Source organism: Cydia strobilella, chromosome 2, assembly GCF_947568885.1.
Source record: "Cydia strobilella chromosome 2, ilCydStro3.1, whole genome shotgun sequence".
Classification (NCBI taxonomy): domain Eukaryota; kingdom Metazoa; phylum Arthropoda; class Insecta; order Lepidoptera; family Tortricidae; genus Cydia; species Cydia strobilella.
In genome coordinates this window covers 28,759,050-28,780,740 of record NC_086042.1, presented here as the reverse complement: position 1 = coordinate 28,780,740, position 21,691 = coordinate 28,759,050, and the positions used below count along the sequence as shown (strand labels likewise).

General features: G+C 37.4%; 1 protein-coding gene across 1 annotated transcript in view; it reads left to right on the top strand.

Moving 5' to 3' along the window:
* Positions 1 to 21,691, top strand: part of LOC134755156 (protein madd-4) — a 504,570-nt gene that overhangs the window by 392,770 nt on the left and 90,109 nt on the right. The window contains exon 5 of the mRNA XM_063691660.1: positions 5,954 to 6,097. Coding sequence (XP_063547730.1) covers positions 5,954 to 6,097 — 144 coding nt within the window. The remainder of the gene's footprint in view (positions 1 to 5,953; positions 6,098 to 21,691) is intronic.

The window sequence follows — 21,691 nt, the reverse complement described above, 5'->3', positions numbered from 1 at the left end:
TAACAACCCATGCCGCAAAATAGTGGTTCTCTGTACCGGTTCTATACGCAGTAATAAGAGTTCACAAAGACCTTGGTTACTTTATCGATCCAGAAACTGTCAGGAAATTATAAATGTTATAAAGAGCCGCCTGCAACATCCTCCTTTTCCTTTAAAAAACTCATCAATAATACGTGCATCGTTAATATTAACTATTCAGTGTGCTACAAATGGACCCGTGAACCAGAAAATTCGATAAAAGGTTCTCACCGAGTGTTTCGAGCGCATGTATAAAGTATTTCGAGATTTGCGAGGCACCTTAAAAACTTCACATCACTTCTTCACTATCCATCCAATTCCCAACCTTATTGTTTTATAGTAAGGTTGGAATTATATCAGCAAGATATATCAAGATGAGAGAGTGCGAAAGATCCTTAGATTTGCTTTTAACAGAAAGCGGAGTCTTGTGATTTTTAAATTCGCGCGTTGCATTTTTGTTTAGGGTTTTGTTTAGGGCCTGTTGAGAGTTTGATGTGTTTTTTTATGAATTTGGAAATGTAAAATATAGGCGTGAAGCTTATGGATTAGCTATTATAGAGTACGTGTATCTGTTTTGTGGAACAAAAATTGGCAAAGAACCGTGAACATTTTCAACATTTACAATAATTTAGTCGCTTGAATGGTTTTTTTATACGTTTCCAATTCGAACGTGCACTGACATCAAACCATTAGAATCATTAGAAACGATTTTGATAAAACATGTCTTTCAAATAAAAATAACCGCTTCAAAATCGGTTCACCGGTTTAAGAGCTACGGCGATATAACATTCCTCTTTCTGCGTCGGGGGTCAAAAACACTCGAATGGGCTCCAACAAATAACAATTCTCGTCCTAAACATCTCCTCACGTACGTAATCCGTGGGACGTGACCTGAAATGTTTTCCCGGCAAATTACTTGCCCGGTTTTGATTGATGTTTCATTAACGCCGTGATTCCAGATGGAACAAGGTCACAACAGATGAAGAGAGAATAGATACACCAAGTTTGCCTAAAATCACTAAAAAGTACAGTAGGTACACGTAGGTATCGTAATCGAGCGAGTGTCAGCGAAGGTCTCCGTTTAAGCGTGGGCAGAAATGCTTACCTATGTCGGGAATCGGGATGTTCTTTAGAAAGTGGCAATTGTGAGTAGGTTCGCTTATTAGATAGATTTTTCGAAATGGCGGAGCCATGGGGGACATGGGGGTTCGCGAGGTCTATAGCTCACCAAGCCACTAATATACAGGGTGATTCATGAGACGTGAGCAGGACTAATCCAGCACACTCAGTAACTGTTGATTGATCGATCACCGTCGTATTTAGTTGAAACCAAAGATAGATATAACTCCGTAATAGATGGATACAGTCTAAGGAAAAAACGTGCCTCGAAAATCAAGAAAATTTGATTCTCGTTCAGAGGGCGCTACTAGTTTTGGCCTACAGTCGTGTAGATGGCGTTGACGGTTTCGTTTGTTATTTAACAATTTTAACGCATACCAGTGAAAGAACATGGGTCAAAATCATATAAAAATAATTAATGCAAATAAAAAAATCATTTATCCATATTTAAATACATTTTATCGTATTTTTATAAATCTTCATTTTTAGTTTTAAAGTGTGTCGACAGATGGCAGTGAATTTACTGGGGTTACAAAATTTACTATGACAGTAACGCTCTAGTATCAGTTACTCTATGGTTGAAACATACCACACTTTTTCTGATTTTTTTGACTTTTTGGTGAGGACAAATTTAATTATCTTTAATCATGGTTACCCTACAACACCTAATTAATAAACATATGTAAACAAAATATCAAATGAAATAATTAGTATATACCTATTTGAGAGGTATTCATACTGGGCAAACAATGCGTATTATGAAAAGGCAACTGGGAAGTGAGATAGTGAACAATGACGGCTTAGAGCGAGGCTAAGCTTTATTATAAAGTAAATTAATTCTGTGACAAAAGTACGAGTTTACAGTCAAGTTATTTTCTAAAACACTACTTGCTTGAGCGACGAACGACGCGTAACTTACATCACCGGAAAAGAGTGAAAAAAATTAAACTTAAGAAGTAATAAATGTTTATTCGTAAACACAAGCAGAAAGGCAAACTACAATATAAAAGAACAAGTAAAAGGTTTGTGTGTGAAACTTAAACTCGCCCTTAATTTCTTCGTATTATAATTTCTAGCAACAAAACATTGTACCCGACATTATGCTACTTGAAACTCGGACCGGCCCGCTATCCCTTATCGGGGTTTTATAAGGGTATTGCATAAGGCTTAACTCACCATACCCTTTGCCAGACGAAACCCTTTGTTTTGCTTTTAAAAACCCTTATATAAAGCTACCACATTTGAGTAATCGGTAGCCCAAAAACCCTTACAAAACCCTTATCATCCGCTCACCAACACCTTGCATATTGCTTATAAGGGTTAGCCTTATAAAGGGCTTCACTTTTAGCATATAAGCGTGCTAATTTAAGTCGTCTACCTTGTTCATAAAGCACACATTACTCCGAATCCGAGCGATCGTCGGCGGCGACGGCGGCGTTCTTTGACTAGGCACGTATTTTCTTTCCTTTTCATACACTACCGAAGATATATACTAATCCTGTCTCTTTCACGCAAAGGGAAACCATTATAAAAAGCGCTTAAACTTTACCTAAATGTTGTTAGTGCTTGTTGCTAGGCCTATTTGAATATAGTAGTAACGGTTTGGTTTTGTTACGCCAGTAAAGGTAAAAGCGCTTAAAGATAAGGGTAACCCTTATTAAGGGCTAGCCATATTTTTGGTTAGCTTTTCGGTAAGGGTTAGTCAAAGGTAGGGGTATGAATGGGCTTGCAGTTCAAAAGGGAAAGTCTTTCAATGTGTTAGCCGTGTTTAAGTGTCGCCCATTGAAAGGGTTTTATCGCGGAAAGGGTTGTCCGGTCGCTGCGTGTTCATTCCAAATATCATGTTATTTAGAATGTCGTTATAAAATGAGATCGTAATTGGCGGCGGCTAAGTTCGTATGATTCATAATAACTGAGATATTATTATAGAGAAGCCATACCAAACAATGTAATTGTCGCAATCGCAACCTTTACCACGCGAACAAAACGTCTTAAGCGCCATTAAATTCAGGGCGCTTACGCGTTTAGGTCGCGAGATTCACGCTCCTCTTTTTAGGGTTCCGTACCCAAGGGGTAAAAACAGGACCCTATTACTAAGACTCCGCTGTCCGTCTGTCCGTCTGTCTGTCTGTCACCAGGCTGCATCTCATCAGCCGTGATAGCTAGACAGTTGAAATTTTCACAGATGATATTGTATTTCTGTTGCCGCTATAACAACAAATACTAAAAAGTACGGAACTTGGCCGGTTTTTGGTTTGTTGACAAATCAGAATCTACTCATGGCGCAAATATTATGTGTGCTGGTTCATTACGTCAGTAATAATTGCATTGGTATTCATATTAATTATTACGTAAATCTAAGAATCAATGTTAAAATTTCGAGGCAAAGGTGTAGGGTTAGAGACGGTGTAGCTTTATTTGACGTTCATAAGCGCATTGTGACGACCGGTTTGGCCTAGTGGGTAGTGACCCTGCCTGTGAAGCCGATGGTCCTGGGTTCGAATCCCGATAAGGGCATTTATTTGTGTGATGTTCTTGAGTCATGGGTGTTTTCTAAGTAAATAAGTATGTAAGTTTGTGTGATGAGCACAGATATTTGTTCCTGAGTCATGGGTGTTTTCTATGTATTTAAGTATTTGTATATTATATATATCGTTGCCTGAGTACCCATAACACAAGCCTCCTTAGGCTTACCGTGGGACTTAGTCAATCTGTGTAAGAATGTGCTATAATATTTATTTATTTATTTATTTATTGTAATATGCCTACTTGAATAATAACCTCGTGAGTTTAAATGTACATATTCATTGCAATCTAATTTGAACCTTTTGATGAAACAAATAGAGTAGCATTTCTTTTGTTTCACTGCGTTGCAAAACAAACGAAATTCGTTCCAATTTACTTATAGAATAAGGTTCAAATTAAAAATTGAAAAACTTTATATGGTGGAGTCTTACGAGGATAAATTATCTTTATCTTTACGTTAGTAATAATTAATATGAATACCAATGCTCTTTATACGGTCCATCTTGTAGTTGCGGTGACATGTGATCAAGTAATTTATAAGAATATTAATAAAATAAAATAAGAGATTTCAAAGGATTAAAAGATTGTTTTTTTTGCAAAATAAACAAATCGTACATCCGTAGGTACAGTCGCCATCAGATATATCGGAGCGGCCAAGATGCTCACAAATATCTGAACACGCCTCTATTGTCAATGCGTTAAGTGCGTGTTCAGATATTTTTGAGCACCTCGGCCGCTCCGATATATCTGATGGCGACTGTACAACTGATTGATCAAACGTACGATAGAAATGGAATATTTTTATTTTTTGTCGACGAAAAGTGCATTCGAGAATCCTTTTAAGCAGATAACATGTTTTCACGTTTAATTTTTTTTAATTTTTTTTCAGTATCGCTCCTGTGAAATGTGCAGTTAGGAGTATTTGTTTTATTCGATGTTTTTCCGTTTATTTTAAACGATTCAAAATGAAATGAAACGGTGCTGGTGCTGGTTCGTTCTAACGAAACTCCTTTTAGGCTGCGTTTCCACCAGAGATGTGTGAGGATACGTAGCGATGGATGTGTTTGTCATGTACCAATAGAAATACTTCATTTGCCTATTCTCGCTGATAAAAAAATGGATTAAGGTAAAAAATATTTACATATTACTTAAAACTTAGCTGTGTTAATGATATTTGGTTTCACATAGTATTTTTGACGACCGGTCTGGCCTAGTCGGTAGTGACCCTGCCTATGAAGCCGATGGTCTTGGGTTCGAATCCCGGTAAAGGCATTTATTTGTGTGATGTTCTTGAGTCATGGGTGTTTTCTAAGTAAATAAGTATGTATTTATCTATATACGTATGTATATGTCGTCGCCTAGTACCCATAGTATAAGCTTTGCTTATTTTAGGGTTCGGTCGATCTGTGCAAGATGTCCCCTAATATTTATTTATTGTCGTTTTAATACCAGTAAACTGCCGTGTTGAAAAGTCCCGTACCGTACTCTCAATAGTAGAATAAAGTTTATGTTGCGGCGTCTTTTGGTGATACATCAGTGGCTCCACCTTTGTTATTTGTCACTCGCAGACGCTTTTCTCATTAAGCTTGTTGTGAGTGTTAGGTGTCCAGGAAAGATTAAGAAAAAATATTTATTACAGTTAATATTTTTTTACCGTACTTTCAAGGTCAAAAATCATGTTTGTGTAAGATTGACCTATTTTTTATGGCTAGTCAGGGTAATAAACTGTCTTCTCTAATAATACAAGAAATGAGCCAATAGAAACATCTTTATTCATGGCCAGGGCCCGTACATTTCATGACGTTGACGCAAAAGTGACGTCATTTAACATACAGGAAGTTTTTTTATAACTACAAATTTAGACACTTACCTAATCTATTAACGCGTAGAAAAAACGTTGGCAGTGAATTCATATGTTCATTGGCAAACTACGCTACATGTGCTACGCTACAGCCCGTAGCAGAGTTTCCTTGCTACAATAAAATTTATTGTTGCTACGTACGGGCCAATTCAAGTTTTAGTTGTGCGATTTGATTCCGATACGATGGGTACTGATCAGTCAGTGTCTAAAGTGACATTTCTTCAAACAAAAACGTGAGCCCAATTCGAACTTACATTTTTATATGGAAATAATATAGTTTTTAGGGTTCCGTAGTCAACTAGGAACTCTTACAGTTTCGCCATGTCCGTCTGTCTGTCCGAGGCTTTGCTCCGTGATCGTTAGAAAGCTGCAATTTGTCATCTTCATTTACCTTTATTTCACTATTTGTATTATTTTCATCTTCCTCAGGACCGCGGAGGCTGGTCGCAATGGAGCGAATGGTCGCTCTGCTCGCGAACGTGCGACGGTGGCGTGTCGCGACAGCTGCGAACATGTTCGTCGCCGATCGGTTGTCGCGGCGAGCCGGTGCGGTACAAGATTTGCAATATGCAGGTGAGCTAGTTAGTTATACCCTGTGCCTATTTTGAGTAAAAAAGTCGAAAAAGTTATGGCTATCAGACGAAACATAATTTAAAAGATGTGTGCGGTATTGTAGTTGTATTTGAGGCCATATTGGGATACCCTCCTCCAATTGAGGGGGGATTTCAATCTTCTCGAGGCAGAGGTGTAGGGTTAGAGACGGCGTAGCTTTATTTGACGTTCATAAGCGCATTGTAATATGCCTACTTGAATAATAAACTAATCTTTATCTTTATCTTTTGTATATATGTATAATGTGTATTATATAATATTAATGTATTTAGTTATATGTATATGTATATATTTGATGTAGTTCATATACCGTTGTATGTATATTGTAGGTTATTCCATAGAGTAGCTTATACTAGAGCGGTACTGTCATAGTAAATTTTGTAACCCCAGTAAATTCACTGCCATCTGTCGATACACTTTAAAACTAAAAATAAATATTTATAAAAATACGATAAAATGTATTTCAATATGGATAAATGATTTTTTTTTATTTGCATTAATTATTTTTATAATTTTGACCCATGTTCTTTCACTGATATGCGTTAAAATTGTTAAATAACAAACGAAACCGTCAACGCCATCTATACGACAGTAGGCCAAAGCTAGTCGCGCCCTCTGAACGAGAATCAAATTTTCTTGATTTTCGAGGCACGTTTGTTCCTTAAGACTGTATCCATCTATTACGGAGTTATATCTATCTTTGTTTATTCTAAGTAGATACTTTTTCGTTTTTTTTTGCGCCGCTTGTAGAGTACGGATGTCTACCGTCTCCAATTCTCCCTCAATTGCTCAAAGGTTAACTAGAAGAGATCCCTTAAAGGGATAAGTTCGCCTTTGTACTAATGAGTCCTGTAACGTACTGTATTTACCACAGTATATCATACGATGTAATGTATTTCCAACGGCTCGTCAACCCACGTGACACACCTGCCCTGTTTGCGGCCTGTCAATCAATCAATCAATCTTTATGTAGAATGGCTCCATCGATACTGTCGATGATTAGGATCCACGTGGGATCGAGTTATATTTCTTCAATCTTGATGTAAATCAGCCAGTGTACGGTAAAAGTATAAATAATACAATTATGGCCTCTAGGGCTCTATCCAGATACGGTTAGAGGTAGAAATACCAAATGCTCTTAGAACACGACGTTGTTCGGTAGTTGTGATATTATGAGCTCTTGTATAGCGATAGCGACTATACAAGGGCCACGTGGAGCTACTTGGCGTTGACGCCAAAACGGTGGATAAACTCGTATCTAGATTAATTCTTCATTATCCGCACACGTCTTCATTAGTTTACTGCATAATAAGCTATCAGTGAGAGAATGAGAGAATGAGAAATTTATTGATAACATTAATAAATAATCTTACACGTCACACAGCATACACATCATTATCACAATAATACATAATAGAGTAGATTATCACAATATTAAATTATTCAGTTATTTTACATTGTTTTAATTTATTTTTGAAATTACATCAGTTTATCACAAGAATACATTGTTTTAATTTATTTTTGAAATTACATCAGTTTGGGACATCAGCAGTTCTGAATATAAATTCGTTTATTGTGTAACAAGCTAAACACATTAGCATTTTTTTAAGTTTGCTTACAAATATTGCCTCACTAGCTGAGTCAATGACCTCTTTGGGAAGGGTGTTATAAATCCTTACACCCATGACACCGAGTGACTTCCGAGCCTTGGCCAGACGGCAGCGCGGGACCAGCAGGAGGTGCTCGCCGCGCGTGTTGCGGCCATGGTTCTGCCCGCGAGTTGTATATAACCCCAGATTAGACCTTACATATTTGCAGGCTGTTAGTATGTAAACACATGGTAGCGTAAGTATTTTGTGCTCTTTAAACAATGACTGCGCTGGATAATCGTAAGGTTTATTTGAAATTATCCTAAGGGCACGTTTTTGTAATCTAAATAGTCTACTGCATTCAGCTGCAGTAGCCCATAGTTCTACACCTTGAGTTAAAATTGAGTGGAAATACCCATAGTACGCTATTCTGAGGTTTTGAGGCGTTAGAGATGGCGCGAGTCTAGAAAGGGCGAAGCACGCCGACGCTAACCTATCAGAGACCGCATCTATATGGGGGGTCCAGGTTAGTCCCGAGTCTCACACAGTTTGTATTACACTTCAAACAACGTTAATGAGCAAAAACAAAAAATTAATCCCGACTCGATGTCGCCAAGATGGCGGTCGTCAAGCAACTCCTTGCGGCCTGTCATCAACTGACTCCTAAATGTCAGTGACGTCACTATGACGTAAGCACTCGAGACGGCAATACACTACAAGTCTAATGACGAATGTTATTTTTACTGTTTTGTTTTGATTTTTGTACAATAAAGTGTTTTAGCTACTTCTACTACTAAGCACCCCAGCTCCTCCGCGATACCGATCAAGGTTTTCAGGTTGCTAACTGCCTCTTTCAGTGTGCACCGAGACCCTAACGCTGCGTCTTTTGTAAGAGAACAACTCGCGAACGCGAAGCGAAGCGGTGCGGCGTGGCGCGGCGGGCCCACGGCGTTCTCGTTCGCAACGAGATCGCCCACGTAGGACACTTCTAGGTATAGGTATCAAAGGATTGATTCGCTTCGCGTTCGCGTGTTGTTCGCCTACGTAGTACGCTAAGGGCTAGAGCATCTGAGCATCCATTGTTTATAGGAAAATAGACGTGAAAGAAGAAACATGCAAACGCGGATTTGTTATGTGATAAGTAACGAAATGTGGAAGTGCCACTCTAAACATCACATTTACATAATGAATTCACAGTGGCACTACCAGATTCTGTAGTATATGATAATGATGTAGCACAAACGCGATACAAATGGAACACGGCGGTCGCAATCAAACTGTTGCAGTCGTGGTAATTGGTTGCCGGGGCACTGGCGGACAAAGATGGATACCTACCGTAAAACTAAAACCCCCCAACTATACCAGGTAGCATTTATACGTCATTATGACGTCAGGGACGTCTTTATGCCGTCATAATGACGTCATTGTTACGTCATTGTGACGTCGCTGACGTCACTTTGCTACGGGTATAAGTACCACAACTATGGTTTTGCTGAGACGGCAGTTAGCCGCGACAACGACCAGTGAAACCTGTGTCGAAACGTCGGTAAATAAAGGTAACAAAATAAATTCGCGATAGACCCGATTGTAAATGTGATTTAATATTTGTTCATAGCGCGAAGGTTTCAAATGTTACATGGTCCACAATTTCAAAACCTTAAGTATAAACCCCATTGTTTTTTTAATTACCTGAGTTTTTTTCCCATTTTTTTATAAAGATATTGCAATAAAAATATTACATTCGAATAATAGTCACACCTGAACACAGATATGGGAATAAATTTTTGACTATAGTGGGATTCATGGGGAGAAGCGCTGGTTTCAATCCGGAGGACGCGGGTTCAAACCCCGGCTCGTACCAATGGGTTTTTCGGAACTTATGTACGAAATATCATTTGATATTTACCAGTCGCTTCTCGGTGAAGGAAAACATCGTGAGGAAGCCCGACTAATCCTAACAAGGCCTAGTTCCCCCTCTGGAACGTCAATTCTTAGGATTAGTTGTCAAGCGGACCTCAGGCTCCCATGAGCCGTGGCAAAATGCCGGGATAACGCGAGGAAGACGAGTGGGATTCATGGGGTGGTTTTACGCGACTGAATGTACAAGGTGGGAATAAAAATATGATCTATTGTTTTGAAGTAAGGTAGTGTTTAGTGTTAGTTTTGCAACAGCATCTAGTACCATCGCCCACACTGTTAACTGACACTTTCGTAAACCATAAGGTCCACCGATGGACAGTTAAGAGGGTTATACGTACACCTTTCATTGCAGTACCCGTCGAAGTAATCTTTTAGTCGTGCCGCGTTGCAGATTCGCAAAAACTCGAGGGTCGCTCGGTGTCACGGGTGCAAGATTATATAACTCACTACATATGGAGTTAAAACTAGTACAAAGCGATATCGCTTTTGTAAAACGTCTAAAAACGTCACTAACTAACCTCGCTTGCTATACCATTGACGAATTTGTCGAAGCGTGTAGTGACTAAATTGGAAATCTAAACCTGTTGTTCGACCTTGTACGATATTAATTATAACTATGTGTGTACCTATTATGTACCTACCCAATTTTGTGAATGAATTGTATCAACTTGTATATACTTATGAAATTTGACATGTAAAACACTATGTTTTATGAATAAAAGCTTGAATCTTGAATCTTGGTTGCTGTTTGTACAGTTACTGCTGCAGCATTGCAGTAGAACCGGGCGATGTCACTGTTAAAAAGAGTTATGAATCAAAGTGTTCTATTCGCAATGCGTCAACGGCAGCAACGTAATTAATTTAGGTATCAGTGTTTATATTCGAAATGAAACTATCGTGAGACATATTTCAATATATTTTGATCAGTACGGTTTCACTTACTATTGTTTCTAATCGCTTTTGGCGACATATTTCGAATTCGTCGGGAATACAACCACGCACGGAGAGTGCACGGAGTACAACCGCCGCGGATACTCGTCCCTGAGGAAGGATTCCCGACGAATCCGAAACATGTCGCCAAAAGCGATTAAAAACAATAGTGAATGAAACCGTACTGATCTAAATATTTTGAAATTTATATTAATGGTTTAGCAAATTTAGTAAGCAATTATAAAGCATTAAAACATTAATAAAAATACGACTAAATTATGCTCGAAATAGATTTCAAAGAAATCTTAAACTCTTATTTCGAGAAAATAATTGGAACACGCAGGAAATATAATCTGACTTCCGTTTTCCTTGTTGTGGCAATGTTTAAGGATAATAGTAAAAAAGGGTAATTTTATTCATTTCCGCTAAAGTAATTACAAAAGTTACCACTAAACGTGATTAATTCTTCATTAACCTTCTCGACGCCGTGTCAAACACAAAAGCTGTCACTCGGACGCCACGCCACCGAAGTGACAAAACTAAAATTGAACTTTATGCGAATGCACGTAAGTCTATGTTGCTCTGTGGTCTGTGACGGATTAATCGGTCTTTGGCGTTGGACCTACGCTGCCGATATATCCGTCGTTGGCGTTTAAAAGGTTAACACACAGCATGGCGCCGCCAACGATTATGATTGTAGTTATTTTTTGTTACATTATAGAACAACATTTTAATATTTCCGTATTTTGAATATCCGAGACAACATTTTATTTAAACGAGTTAAACATACCCACTGATTATTTGATTGTGGCCTTTCAAGCTTCAAAATGCTTTTCAAGTACGTATGATACAGACATTCGGCGTGTTTTAAATATCCACTTCATGTTGTTTTTTTAAAGTAGAGTGATTAAAATATCTTTTAAAACCTACTGACTAGCTTTAAAATATCTATTATCATAAAAATATGTTTAAAAAGTATTCAAAAGCAGCCTGCTTTACCATCTCAGCATTTCGGGCCGAGAATGTGTACAGTTGGCAAAATACGTAAGACGCAACATAACACAGTTTCCGACTGGTGGCAATGCCCGAGGTGCGAGTTCTAGAAGGCATATTGAACATAATCCACCTAAGATGCGACTTGCCAAGTCTAAAAGGTATGGTAGTACCTAAAGTATATAACAAAATTCCGATGGAGAAGAAACCAACCACTAGTGACCAATGTTTCTATAAGAAACTTAAATCTAAACTGGCGTCTGACGCGTACTACTCAATCGATGCCTTTTTCGAGATCCAACACTGTACCGAGTAGATAAAACTATAATATGTATATTTATTTATCAAACAAAAATAAGCCACTGGTTCGCTGGCTCAGCCTTGTCTGTCCAATTATGTAATTCTAATATAAATATTATAAGCCTTAACATTAAGTATTGTAACCTGACATGTAAAATTTTATTTTATCGATAAAGTACTGAAATTGAAATTGAAATTGAAAAAGTCAATTTCGGTGGCCCGCAGTGTACAGAACTAAGAGCAAGTCACTTCAAAGCGGGTCCTTGCAGTTTATCAAATAAGTCCGCGGTCGGGACTTGAGTGGGATTCACGATTTGATTGTAACGTTTTGTCATTGAAGACCAGTGTATGTTAGTGTCCCTTCTTGCGATTTTGAAAATACAGGCAGGGCACATTCATTGATTTATACTTTCACGATTTTTACTCATTATTATTTACCACGACGGGACTTAATCAACAAGTTCAAGTTAATTTAAACAAGACCACGTGCGGGCAGTTCGGAAAACTCGCGCGCCTAGAAGATTTTGATGTCAACTGACAGCCTTCTCCGAGACCACGGGAACAACGCCGTCCTCGAAACGTCGAAGGTAAATTTAAATTTTATTTTACGCGATTAAGTCCCGTCGTTGTGAATAATAATGAGTGGGATTCATAACGAGATTGTGTTTTATCACCGAGGACCAGTGTTTTGTCTAACCTTTTTCTCCTCTGAGCAGACATTTGAAAAAAGTTAGTATGTAAATCATACTGAACGACAGTTTGAAAAAAAGAGAAAGAGTAGGAAAGATAGATAGATAGATAAATCATTTATTCGTTTGCCACAATACACTCATATTAAAACAGAAGAAACACAGGGGAAAGAGCGTAATCCCATCTTAAAGGCCCACTTGCAATCACTCTGGTGTTGCAGGTATCGGTAATTGTTTACTATCAAGCAATTCATTTGCTCTTTTGCCAATTTTATCTTAAAAAGAGTATAATCTACATAATTCACTTCGCAACGTATGGCTTAGGGTTGGAAAAACATAGTGTACTAAGTCCTGGTTCCACTAGAGATGCACTCACAATATCGACGCTATGCTTCGTGAATAGACTTGGCTCGGGAGACAAACTGCCCGTTCTGAGCAATTTAACGGCGTAATGCCCATTATGAAACGTCCTGGTAATGGGAATTCGATAAGAGCTATTATTGTTTTGACTTGCCTTAATATCCTATGTTGGCATAGCAAAATTAACGTCGATCCTTACATTTTATCCAAAAAAATATTGTGCAGCAAATCAGCAAAGCAACTATATACATAAACTCAATATTTCACTGTCAAAAACGGAATTTTCTTGTTTTGTCCATACTTCAAGATGGGCTCTCAGTGACTGTTGCGAACGCAACCCTTTATTTGTTTAATGCAGTAGCAAAACGCAGCCGTCGGGCTCGCTTACTATGCGGAGTCTTATTTAAATGCACCAATAGGAGCGCTCCACATAACCTGTATCGCGGCCAATTAGAGGCACCTAAATTTAGACTACCTTTTTACCATTCAAAATTAGCTTAATCACTTTCGCATCAGCCTCCATACTATTACCACCACTTCTACAACTTTAACCGTTTACGTCAACTGTACCTTGTAAAGTAACCAGCACCTATTAATTATAAGTTTACTTCAAATCGAAGTCTTTTTATTTGTCGTCGAGACCTGCACGGCGGCTACAGTGACCTTGACGTCACGTTCACTTATCGTTTTCTTAGGAGCGTTTCGCGAGTGAGGTACGACTGTCGGACTTTGACTATCATATCTGACTTTTGTATTGCTTTAATGCGATGGTTCCCATATAGACATATGATCCTAAAAACATACTTGATCGATTAGTATCATTCATGAAAATTTGTCATCTAGCCTATTGTTTAAAATTAAGTTAGAATCCTCATACTGGGGCGACTGAGATGGTACGGGCACGTCATGAGGTGAGACGATAGCCACCCCGTAAAAACAGTGCTGAATATTAATAGCACGCAGCGACCAAGAGGCAGAGGCAGACCGCCCGCCACTTGGTGGTACACCGTCGAGAGGGACCTAAAAACCCAGAATATCCCATTGTTGACAACCCAGGACAGACTGGCCTGGCGCAAGCGCACAAGAAGGCCCGACCCCAAATGAAGTTGAAGAAGGCGAAAAATCTCCTTATATGATCATGTTTTTCTAAGAGGCGTTGATATTCGTAGACGTGGAAAAAATATATGTAGTTCTTGACTATATTATCTTTAACAACATAGCTTCCGATACACGAATTATGACACTTCGCTCGATACAATTAATTCCCAAAGTAACCTCTAACTCGGACTTTTAATCCTACTTTACTCGGTTATTTATTATGTGATACTATAAACAAAAAAAGTAGAAAAAATAATCTTAACATAAATAGTAATTTCATAGCTTTAGAATTTCGATATTGTAGGGTAACGTTATTAAAATAAATAAAAACCGACAAAATTCGATCAAAATTGACACTTGGCGCGTATGTTCTTTCCCGTTCTTTCTTGCGAAATGTGACAAAGACAGTGGCAAACCGATGGAACGGCCTTAAGGGCAGGAAGAAGAAGAGGAGAATCCTCATACTGTAATGTGGTTAGCATCAATTCATAATTCCCAAGTCAAGCGGGGCAAACAAATTTAAAGCAATAGCAGCCAACGAGGTGCAAACTTTGCTTTCAGCGGTGATTAATAGGCAAAGTGAGCGACATCGACATCTGAGGCTGTCTGTCACACCGTACCAGGCCTATGATTACGTATTGACTACGTATAAGGGTGTGATATAGTATGAATTATCTCAGAAGATTTTTTCGGGCTCGGGCCCTAATCTGTTAAACAAAACGTATTGTTTCCTTTATGCAGTGGTTACACTGCTTACTGGTAATAGCCCCGACATAAGTAACGGGAAATATCCGTGTAAAAAGCAAATTTACCATCCTATTTATATGGTTCAAATTCATGAAATAGCCCATTCGGAGATAACACGTTTTGTTATCTCGAAAGAAAATACCACCCTGATTGTCCTCTGAATGGGCTGTCACATAAATTTGAACCTTAATACTATTACAATAGTTGTTTTTAAGCGACATGGTTGCTTTGGCACGTGCTAAAGATCGCTCTTAAAAGAAACAAAGGCTTTTGTTTAACAGATTTAGGGCCCGAGCCTGAAAAAATCATTTGAGATAATTCATACTATAATCGGCGGTTCCATTGGAATCTGCTAAATCCTACACCAGAACGGGCCACTCAACAAAAAACTGTTGTGTCGCCAAAATGATTATTAGTTTTAAGCATTATAATTATTGTATGTATGTTAGTCTGTAAGGTATATGTTATCTATGGGTCTTCGTTGCTTGACAACAAATGATTTTTGTAAATGTTTGTGTTCCCATCGATCTGTCATTTCAGTACAAAATTGGTATAAGATGAGCCTGATTGGGTAAATTGGTCAAGTGAGCTGTCAGATAATATGCTAGAATTTAGGATATGAAAAGACAGAGTAAGGGAGAGTCTTTACCATAACGGTTTAGTCAGAACATTACACGGCGGCAAGCGGCACAAGCAGAAGGGCGTACCGCAGTTTTTCACTATTCATTAATATATGAAAAATAAAATCACTTTCACTCATCACTCACGTGTCGCTAGCTGATGCAGCTTTCTACCCAGGGTTTACACACTCAATTTTTTAATGTTACCTACCTATGATTTTACTTCTTTCCATTTTATGAGCCCAATTAAATAGCCTAGTCATGGGCAAAAGCGGCTTTCGACAATGATTCTCGGTAGCCGCCCTGGTCACTTTATTTTATTTCAGTCATAAACTGTTCGCGACGGTGTAACAGACGGCCAGGGAACATCCTAAGTTTGAAACTTGTTGTACTCGTAACTACATCCTTATAGTTACGCCAACGTTATTTCGAAACTTTTATTCAATTTGTCTTTGTTTCTCGCCATTGCAGATATTATAGCAAAATGGAAAATACTAATATATCAGTATTGATTTGATTTCACGAATTATATTTAGGTAGGACAGTCCTTCTTTTATACAGTTTATAAAAACACGTATAATAAAATTATTATCACAACACTTTATGCTTAATTCTTGTCATGATAATTCAATTGTAAGTAGAAAGAATTATAGAAACTTCTTAGAAATCGTATTATTTACTTAGTGAATTATACATTGTATTACAAAAAATAATTGTTTCTGAATAAATAAATGATTTGCCTAAGTTTTCACCTATATTACGAATAATAAGACCTATTCATTGAGAAGTCGCAATGCATCGGTGACCTGCGAAATCATGCACGTATGAAACAAATTTCAATGTAAATGAATCATTTCATTAGGTATACATAAACGGTTGGATAGAAATATATGTAGGTGAATAAAGTATTTTTAACTTTTTCATTAAAAGCCCAGCCCAGCAAAGTCTGTGTATGCAGAATTTGTCTATAAAAGCTCAATAGATATGGTTTATTTTTGATCCATATTGGTTCCGAGAAAACTCATTAAGTACTCTGGCAAAATTCATGTGAATTGTCAATTTTTTTCCTGTACATTTTACATGTTTTTGTTTGTAAAACAACAACAAACCGGTCAATTCGAACAACGTGATAATTACTAGATACGAGAACAATACGAGATCTAATAGATACGTTATAGTTTAGTTCTCAACTAGTTATCTTTTGGAGTTCGATTCCAGAAACCAATTGTCATTTCACGCTACAATTACGCTTTTAATATTTACTCAATAAAAAATACACAGCAATATTCAGCAGACATATTTTTTCGTCAAACTGCCTGACAGTTTGTTGGCGAACGGTAGCAATCAACATTCTTCCTTAATCTTCTGTGTACCGTGTAAGGTATCCATTGGGATATCCATTAGATATCCATTGGATGTTTAAGTAATATCTTAAGCATATCTTAAAGAGACAACCGGTCTGGCCTAGTGGGTAGTGACCCTACCTGTGAAGCCGATGGTCCTGGGTTCGAATCCCGGTAAGGGCATTTATTTGTGTGATGAGCACAAAATTTGTTCCTGAGTCATGGGTGTTTTCTATGTATTTAAGTATTTATATATTATATATATCGTTGTTTGAGTACCCATAACACAAGCCTCCTTGGGCTTACCGTGGGACTTACTCAATCTGTGTAAGAATGTCCTATATTTAAAAAAAAAAAAAAAAAAGAGATCGCTCAAGAGGACATTCGGAATCGCGGAAATGTCAATTTTGACATGACTTTCTTAAATATCTTGTTATCGTTTCTGTATCATATCTAGTGGATATCTAGTTGATATCTAGATCATTGTTCGAATTGGCCCGAAAGTAAATCTAACTGGCCTATATTTTCTATTCACGTTGCGCTCCACCGATAATTGCTTCGCGTAAATTAAATTCGGACGAATGAAGCTTTCGGAAAAATGGATTTCCTGGAAACAATGCCATATTGAACATTTCGAATGCCATCAGAATTCTATTCTGTATTTGGTACCAGTATAGTTAACGTTATTTCTAGACACATAAGTAGCCGTACCACGAGTTAAGATAAAACATTAATGGGCATTTTTCCATACAAAAGTTCTCGACATTTTTCTCTGTGGGTTTTGGCCCTATATGAATTTTTATTTTATTTTATACGAGTTCAATATAACCAGTATCTGTGTCAGTACGTTTTTTATATTCTTGTTTTATTAAGAACTAGGTTACTTTAAAAGCGCCAAAAATGGCCAAATAAATGCGCAGTAAACAGATGACTAGCATACACAATCGATAACGAAACGCAACATTCAAAATGGTCTGACACAGATAATCTCTTTCTCATTCCGTTCCCAAAATTTCGTTACGATTGGTTAAGTTTTGGAGGAGGAAAATGTCGATAACGAAACCTCGATTTCTTATTTTTTACGCAGAACTTTACGCTTAAGCTGCAGTTATCGTTATTGCGATAAGGATAACTGCTGCTAATTATAGGAGCCCCCGCCGTCAGGGTGACGGAGATATTAACCTAAAATTCTCGAATCTGAGAAGGCGCTCAGCTAGTGGTATTTCCTCGGGTCTCTATTGTTTCCCATATAAGATAAGATAAGATAAGATAATTATTTATTTGCTAACAACTAATAAGTATAATTTTAAGTCATAATGTATTGTTTGTCCACATTTTCGTTAATCCATCATTTGGTTTTTCTCAGAAACGCGTAACTTTTCAGGATTGCCATAAAACAAACCTAACCTAACCTATTAAATAAAAAAAAATAAAAAATTAAAATTATTTATTTTCGTAAAATATACAGGTGTCTATAAGAAGGGGATAGGGGATAGTGCTGCCCGGTAAGCAAAATTTGCCTGTGTTGGGCAACCTATCTATAGGATAACCCGAGGAAAATCCTGAAAAATCAACGGTTTCAGAATTGACCAATGATAATATGACAATCATTACATTTTATGACTTTCAATAATTATGTCAAACAAAGGTACTCGTAACACTTGACGTTTACCTACGTTAGCGACAATAGCTACTGCGTAAACTCGATCGCAGTCCATCTCGCTCGCGCTGATGCATTCGTGCGATGGAGAGGGAATGGAGTCGCTAACGTAGTAAATGTTAAATTCAAATTTGAGTGCCTATTGCGGTTCGTATAATAATTATGTATTATTATTTATCTCCACGGGACTTAATCGCGTAAAATAGTTTTAAATTTACCTATTTGGAGGTAAATTTAAAACTATTTTACGCGATTAAGTCCCGTGGAGATAAATAATAATGAGTAAAAATCGTGAAAGTTTAAATCAATAATTATGTAATTTTTGAGTTATGAGATTTACTTAAGTACCTACACCCACTGCAGTAATATTATTATGTATAGTGTGCGGAAAGAGAATTCGTGGAATGTATACATTCTACCACAATACATTCCACGACTCTTCTCTTTCCGAACAGTCTCTAACTGTATATAATATAATAGAATAGAACCACAATAGAACAGAACAGAACAGAACATAATATAATAGAATAAAACTTTATTTTATATAATTTAAGTTACAGAATTATATTGCGTGGAGTAGGTATTCTTCAAGAAACGGGTATTTAGGGTTCTCAAGGGTCGGCAATGCTTAAGTGGCTCCTGTGATGTTGCTTACGTCCATGGGCGACGATGACTGCTTCCCATCAGGCGGCTCGTCTGCTCGTTTGCTGAATATCACATAAAAAAAAAGAAGGTATACTGTCCGCAGAAAAATAAAAAATAACCCCGTTCGGTGTGACAGTCAACCATTCCAAGTTCAGTTTCCTAAGGTTAAAGTTCGGAACTTGTTTCCTCCGAATCACAATGTTCCGGTTATAACAGTTCCGTCAGATAGTTTATCTTGTTTTCCTCCATTCGGCCCGAATGGAAATCTTACGTAACGAAACTTGGGAATATCCTGTTTTATGTTATTGTAGTAGCCCCTAGTGTTTATTCGATAGCGTGACGTGGGTTTGCATTTGCGTTATGTCTAATTTTGTACGGGGTTTTAAAGTTTTTGTACAGCACGCGAAGCGGGACGTTTTGGAAACTCAAAATCCCATACAAAATGACACAATGCAAACGCGTATACGTCACATCACGCTATCGAAACATTTTTATACTGGAATAGGTGTAACTGGGATAACTTATAAACTAAAATCGATGTCATATATTAAATATTAAAGAAAAACCGGCCAAGTGTTCCGAAGGGTTCCGTACCATTACGCAAAAAACGGCAAAAAAATCATGTTTGTTGTATGGGAGCCACACTGAAATATTTATTTTATTCCGTTTTTAGTATTTGTTGTTATAGCGGCAACAGAAATACATCATCTGTGAAACGGAGTGAAACATGTCGAGCGTTTTCGTCTTAAAATACGTGAGTGACCCGTTACTAATATGTTTAAAATTAGGATGGTTGAGAAGTAAATTGGTCAATTCATCTATCATTATAAAAGTATCTTGAATAATCAATGGCAATTTAGTCACCGTATTTATAATGTTTATTATATGTATTGACTTGCATATACCTAAATGTATTATTAATTTAATAATTTTAAATAAGTTCTTCTAATTGTAAATATAATTTTTGAATATGACGATGTACAATTACTACAAATAAAATATATTAAATTCTATTCTATTCTATTCTATATTTTTGTAGAATCCGCCTTAGCTGACTATGCACTGACTTTGTCAACAAAGTGTGAAAGTTCCAATATTGTCATATTTTCATCCGACTTTTGCGATTATGGTGGCACTTTGAAACTTTTTCATTAATTAGATATCATATTGTCTTCGGTTACCGCGATAGTTACTCATGAAATAAAACTATGAAAACGGATTATATCGCGTATATTGAATTTATAATACATTCCGAGGTTTCGAACCCTTTACACCAGCTTTTCCTCAGTCACCCGTTGACCACGAACGCTGTAAAGTGTTCGAAATGTCGGGATGTATTATAAATTCAATATACGCGATATAATCCGTTTTCATAGTTTTTTTTAATTAGATAGTCAGTGTAGTTAGTCAATAAATTTGATAAGTATCAATTCAAACTCACAATATTTACACACATCATTTAACCTAAAATTCTATAAATTTCCCTACGTAAAGCACTGTACTGCACTCAGCTTAAATCAGATTTCTCGTGTACATTTCATCAGTCCCCACTGGCAGTGGCGTTATAATCTCGCAGTGGGTGGATTAACTCGCGCTGCCCAATTCTCGCTGTTTTACTCCAAAATACATGCTGAAATAGGGTCAGGTGGGGTACATATAAGACACAGGTTATAAGACTAAGTTTTCAACACTCAAAAACTTATTCTTTTTTTGCAGAAGAAGAAGTGCGTTGCATTGCTTTCATTTTTTACATGAAACGGTTTTGATGGGATTGTTACCATATACCACTTTTATAGTTTCCGTAATAAAGACCTACATTTCTGCATACTAAATTTCATCAAAATCGGTTTACGATTAAAGCGGTAACAGATACACTAAAAAACCGGCCAAGTGCGAGTCGGACTCGCGCACGAAGGGTTCCGTACCATTACGAAAAAAAAACAGCAAAAAAATCACGTCTACAAGGAGCCCCATTTAAATATTTATATTATTCTGTTTTTAGTATTTGTTGTTATAGCGGCAACAGAAATACATCATCTGTGAAAATTTCAACTGTCTAGCTATCACGGTTCATGAGATACAGACGGACAGACGGACGGACAGACGGACAGCGGAGTCTTAGTAATAGGGTCCCGTTTTTACCCTTTGGGTACGGAACCCTAAAACACTTTGTTTTTCGTAAGGTCGTTTTTGTATTTAAATAAGTATCATTTACTAGACTTATATTGACCGGGATATAGACCGTGATTACCTTTCGTATTGTTTTTTGTCTGTCTTTTGTTTGTAAAAAAGTATCATTTAGTATCGAAGCATTTAGTTTCCCAGCAGACCCCGAAATCCTTTTGTTTGCATGTTAAATTTTTCGAATTAAGGTGCCGTTCGGATTTTGACTGGTTACTACTGCAGTATTGCGGCGCAACATTTACTTATCTGCCGCAAATGTTAAAACTCCGTGTAGCAAGATCGATTTTGACATTAATTGTGGGAGGCGCCCTGTAATCGACAGTAATGTCGCACAACAATACTGCTGCAGTAAGCTAGTGCAGTTTAAATCCGAAGGGTACTTTTAGAGTGACTCTTCAATGCTTTATAATAAGGAAAAGCGTACACTTGTACCTAAGTTCCACATTCCTGTTATGATGCAACTTCTCGCACACAAAC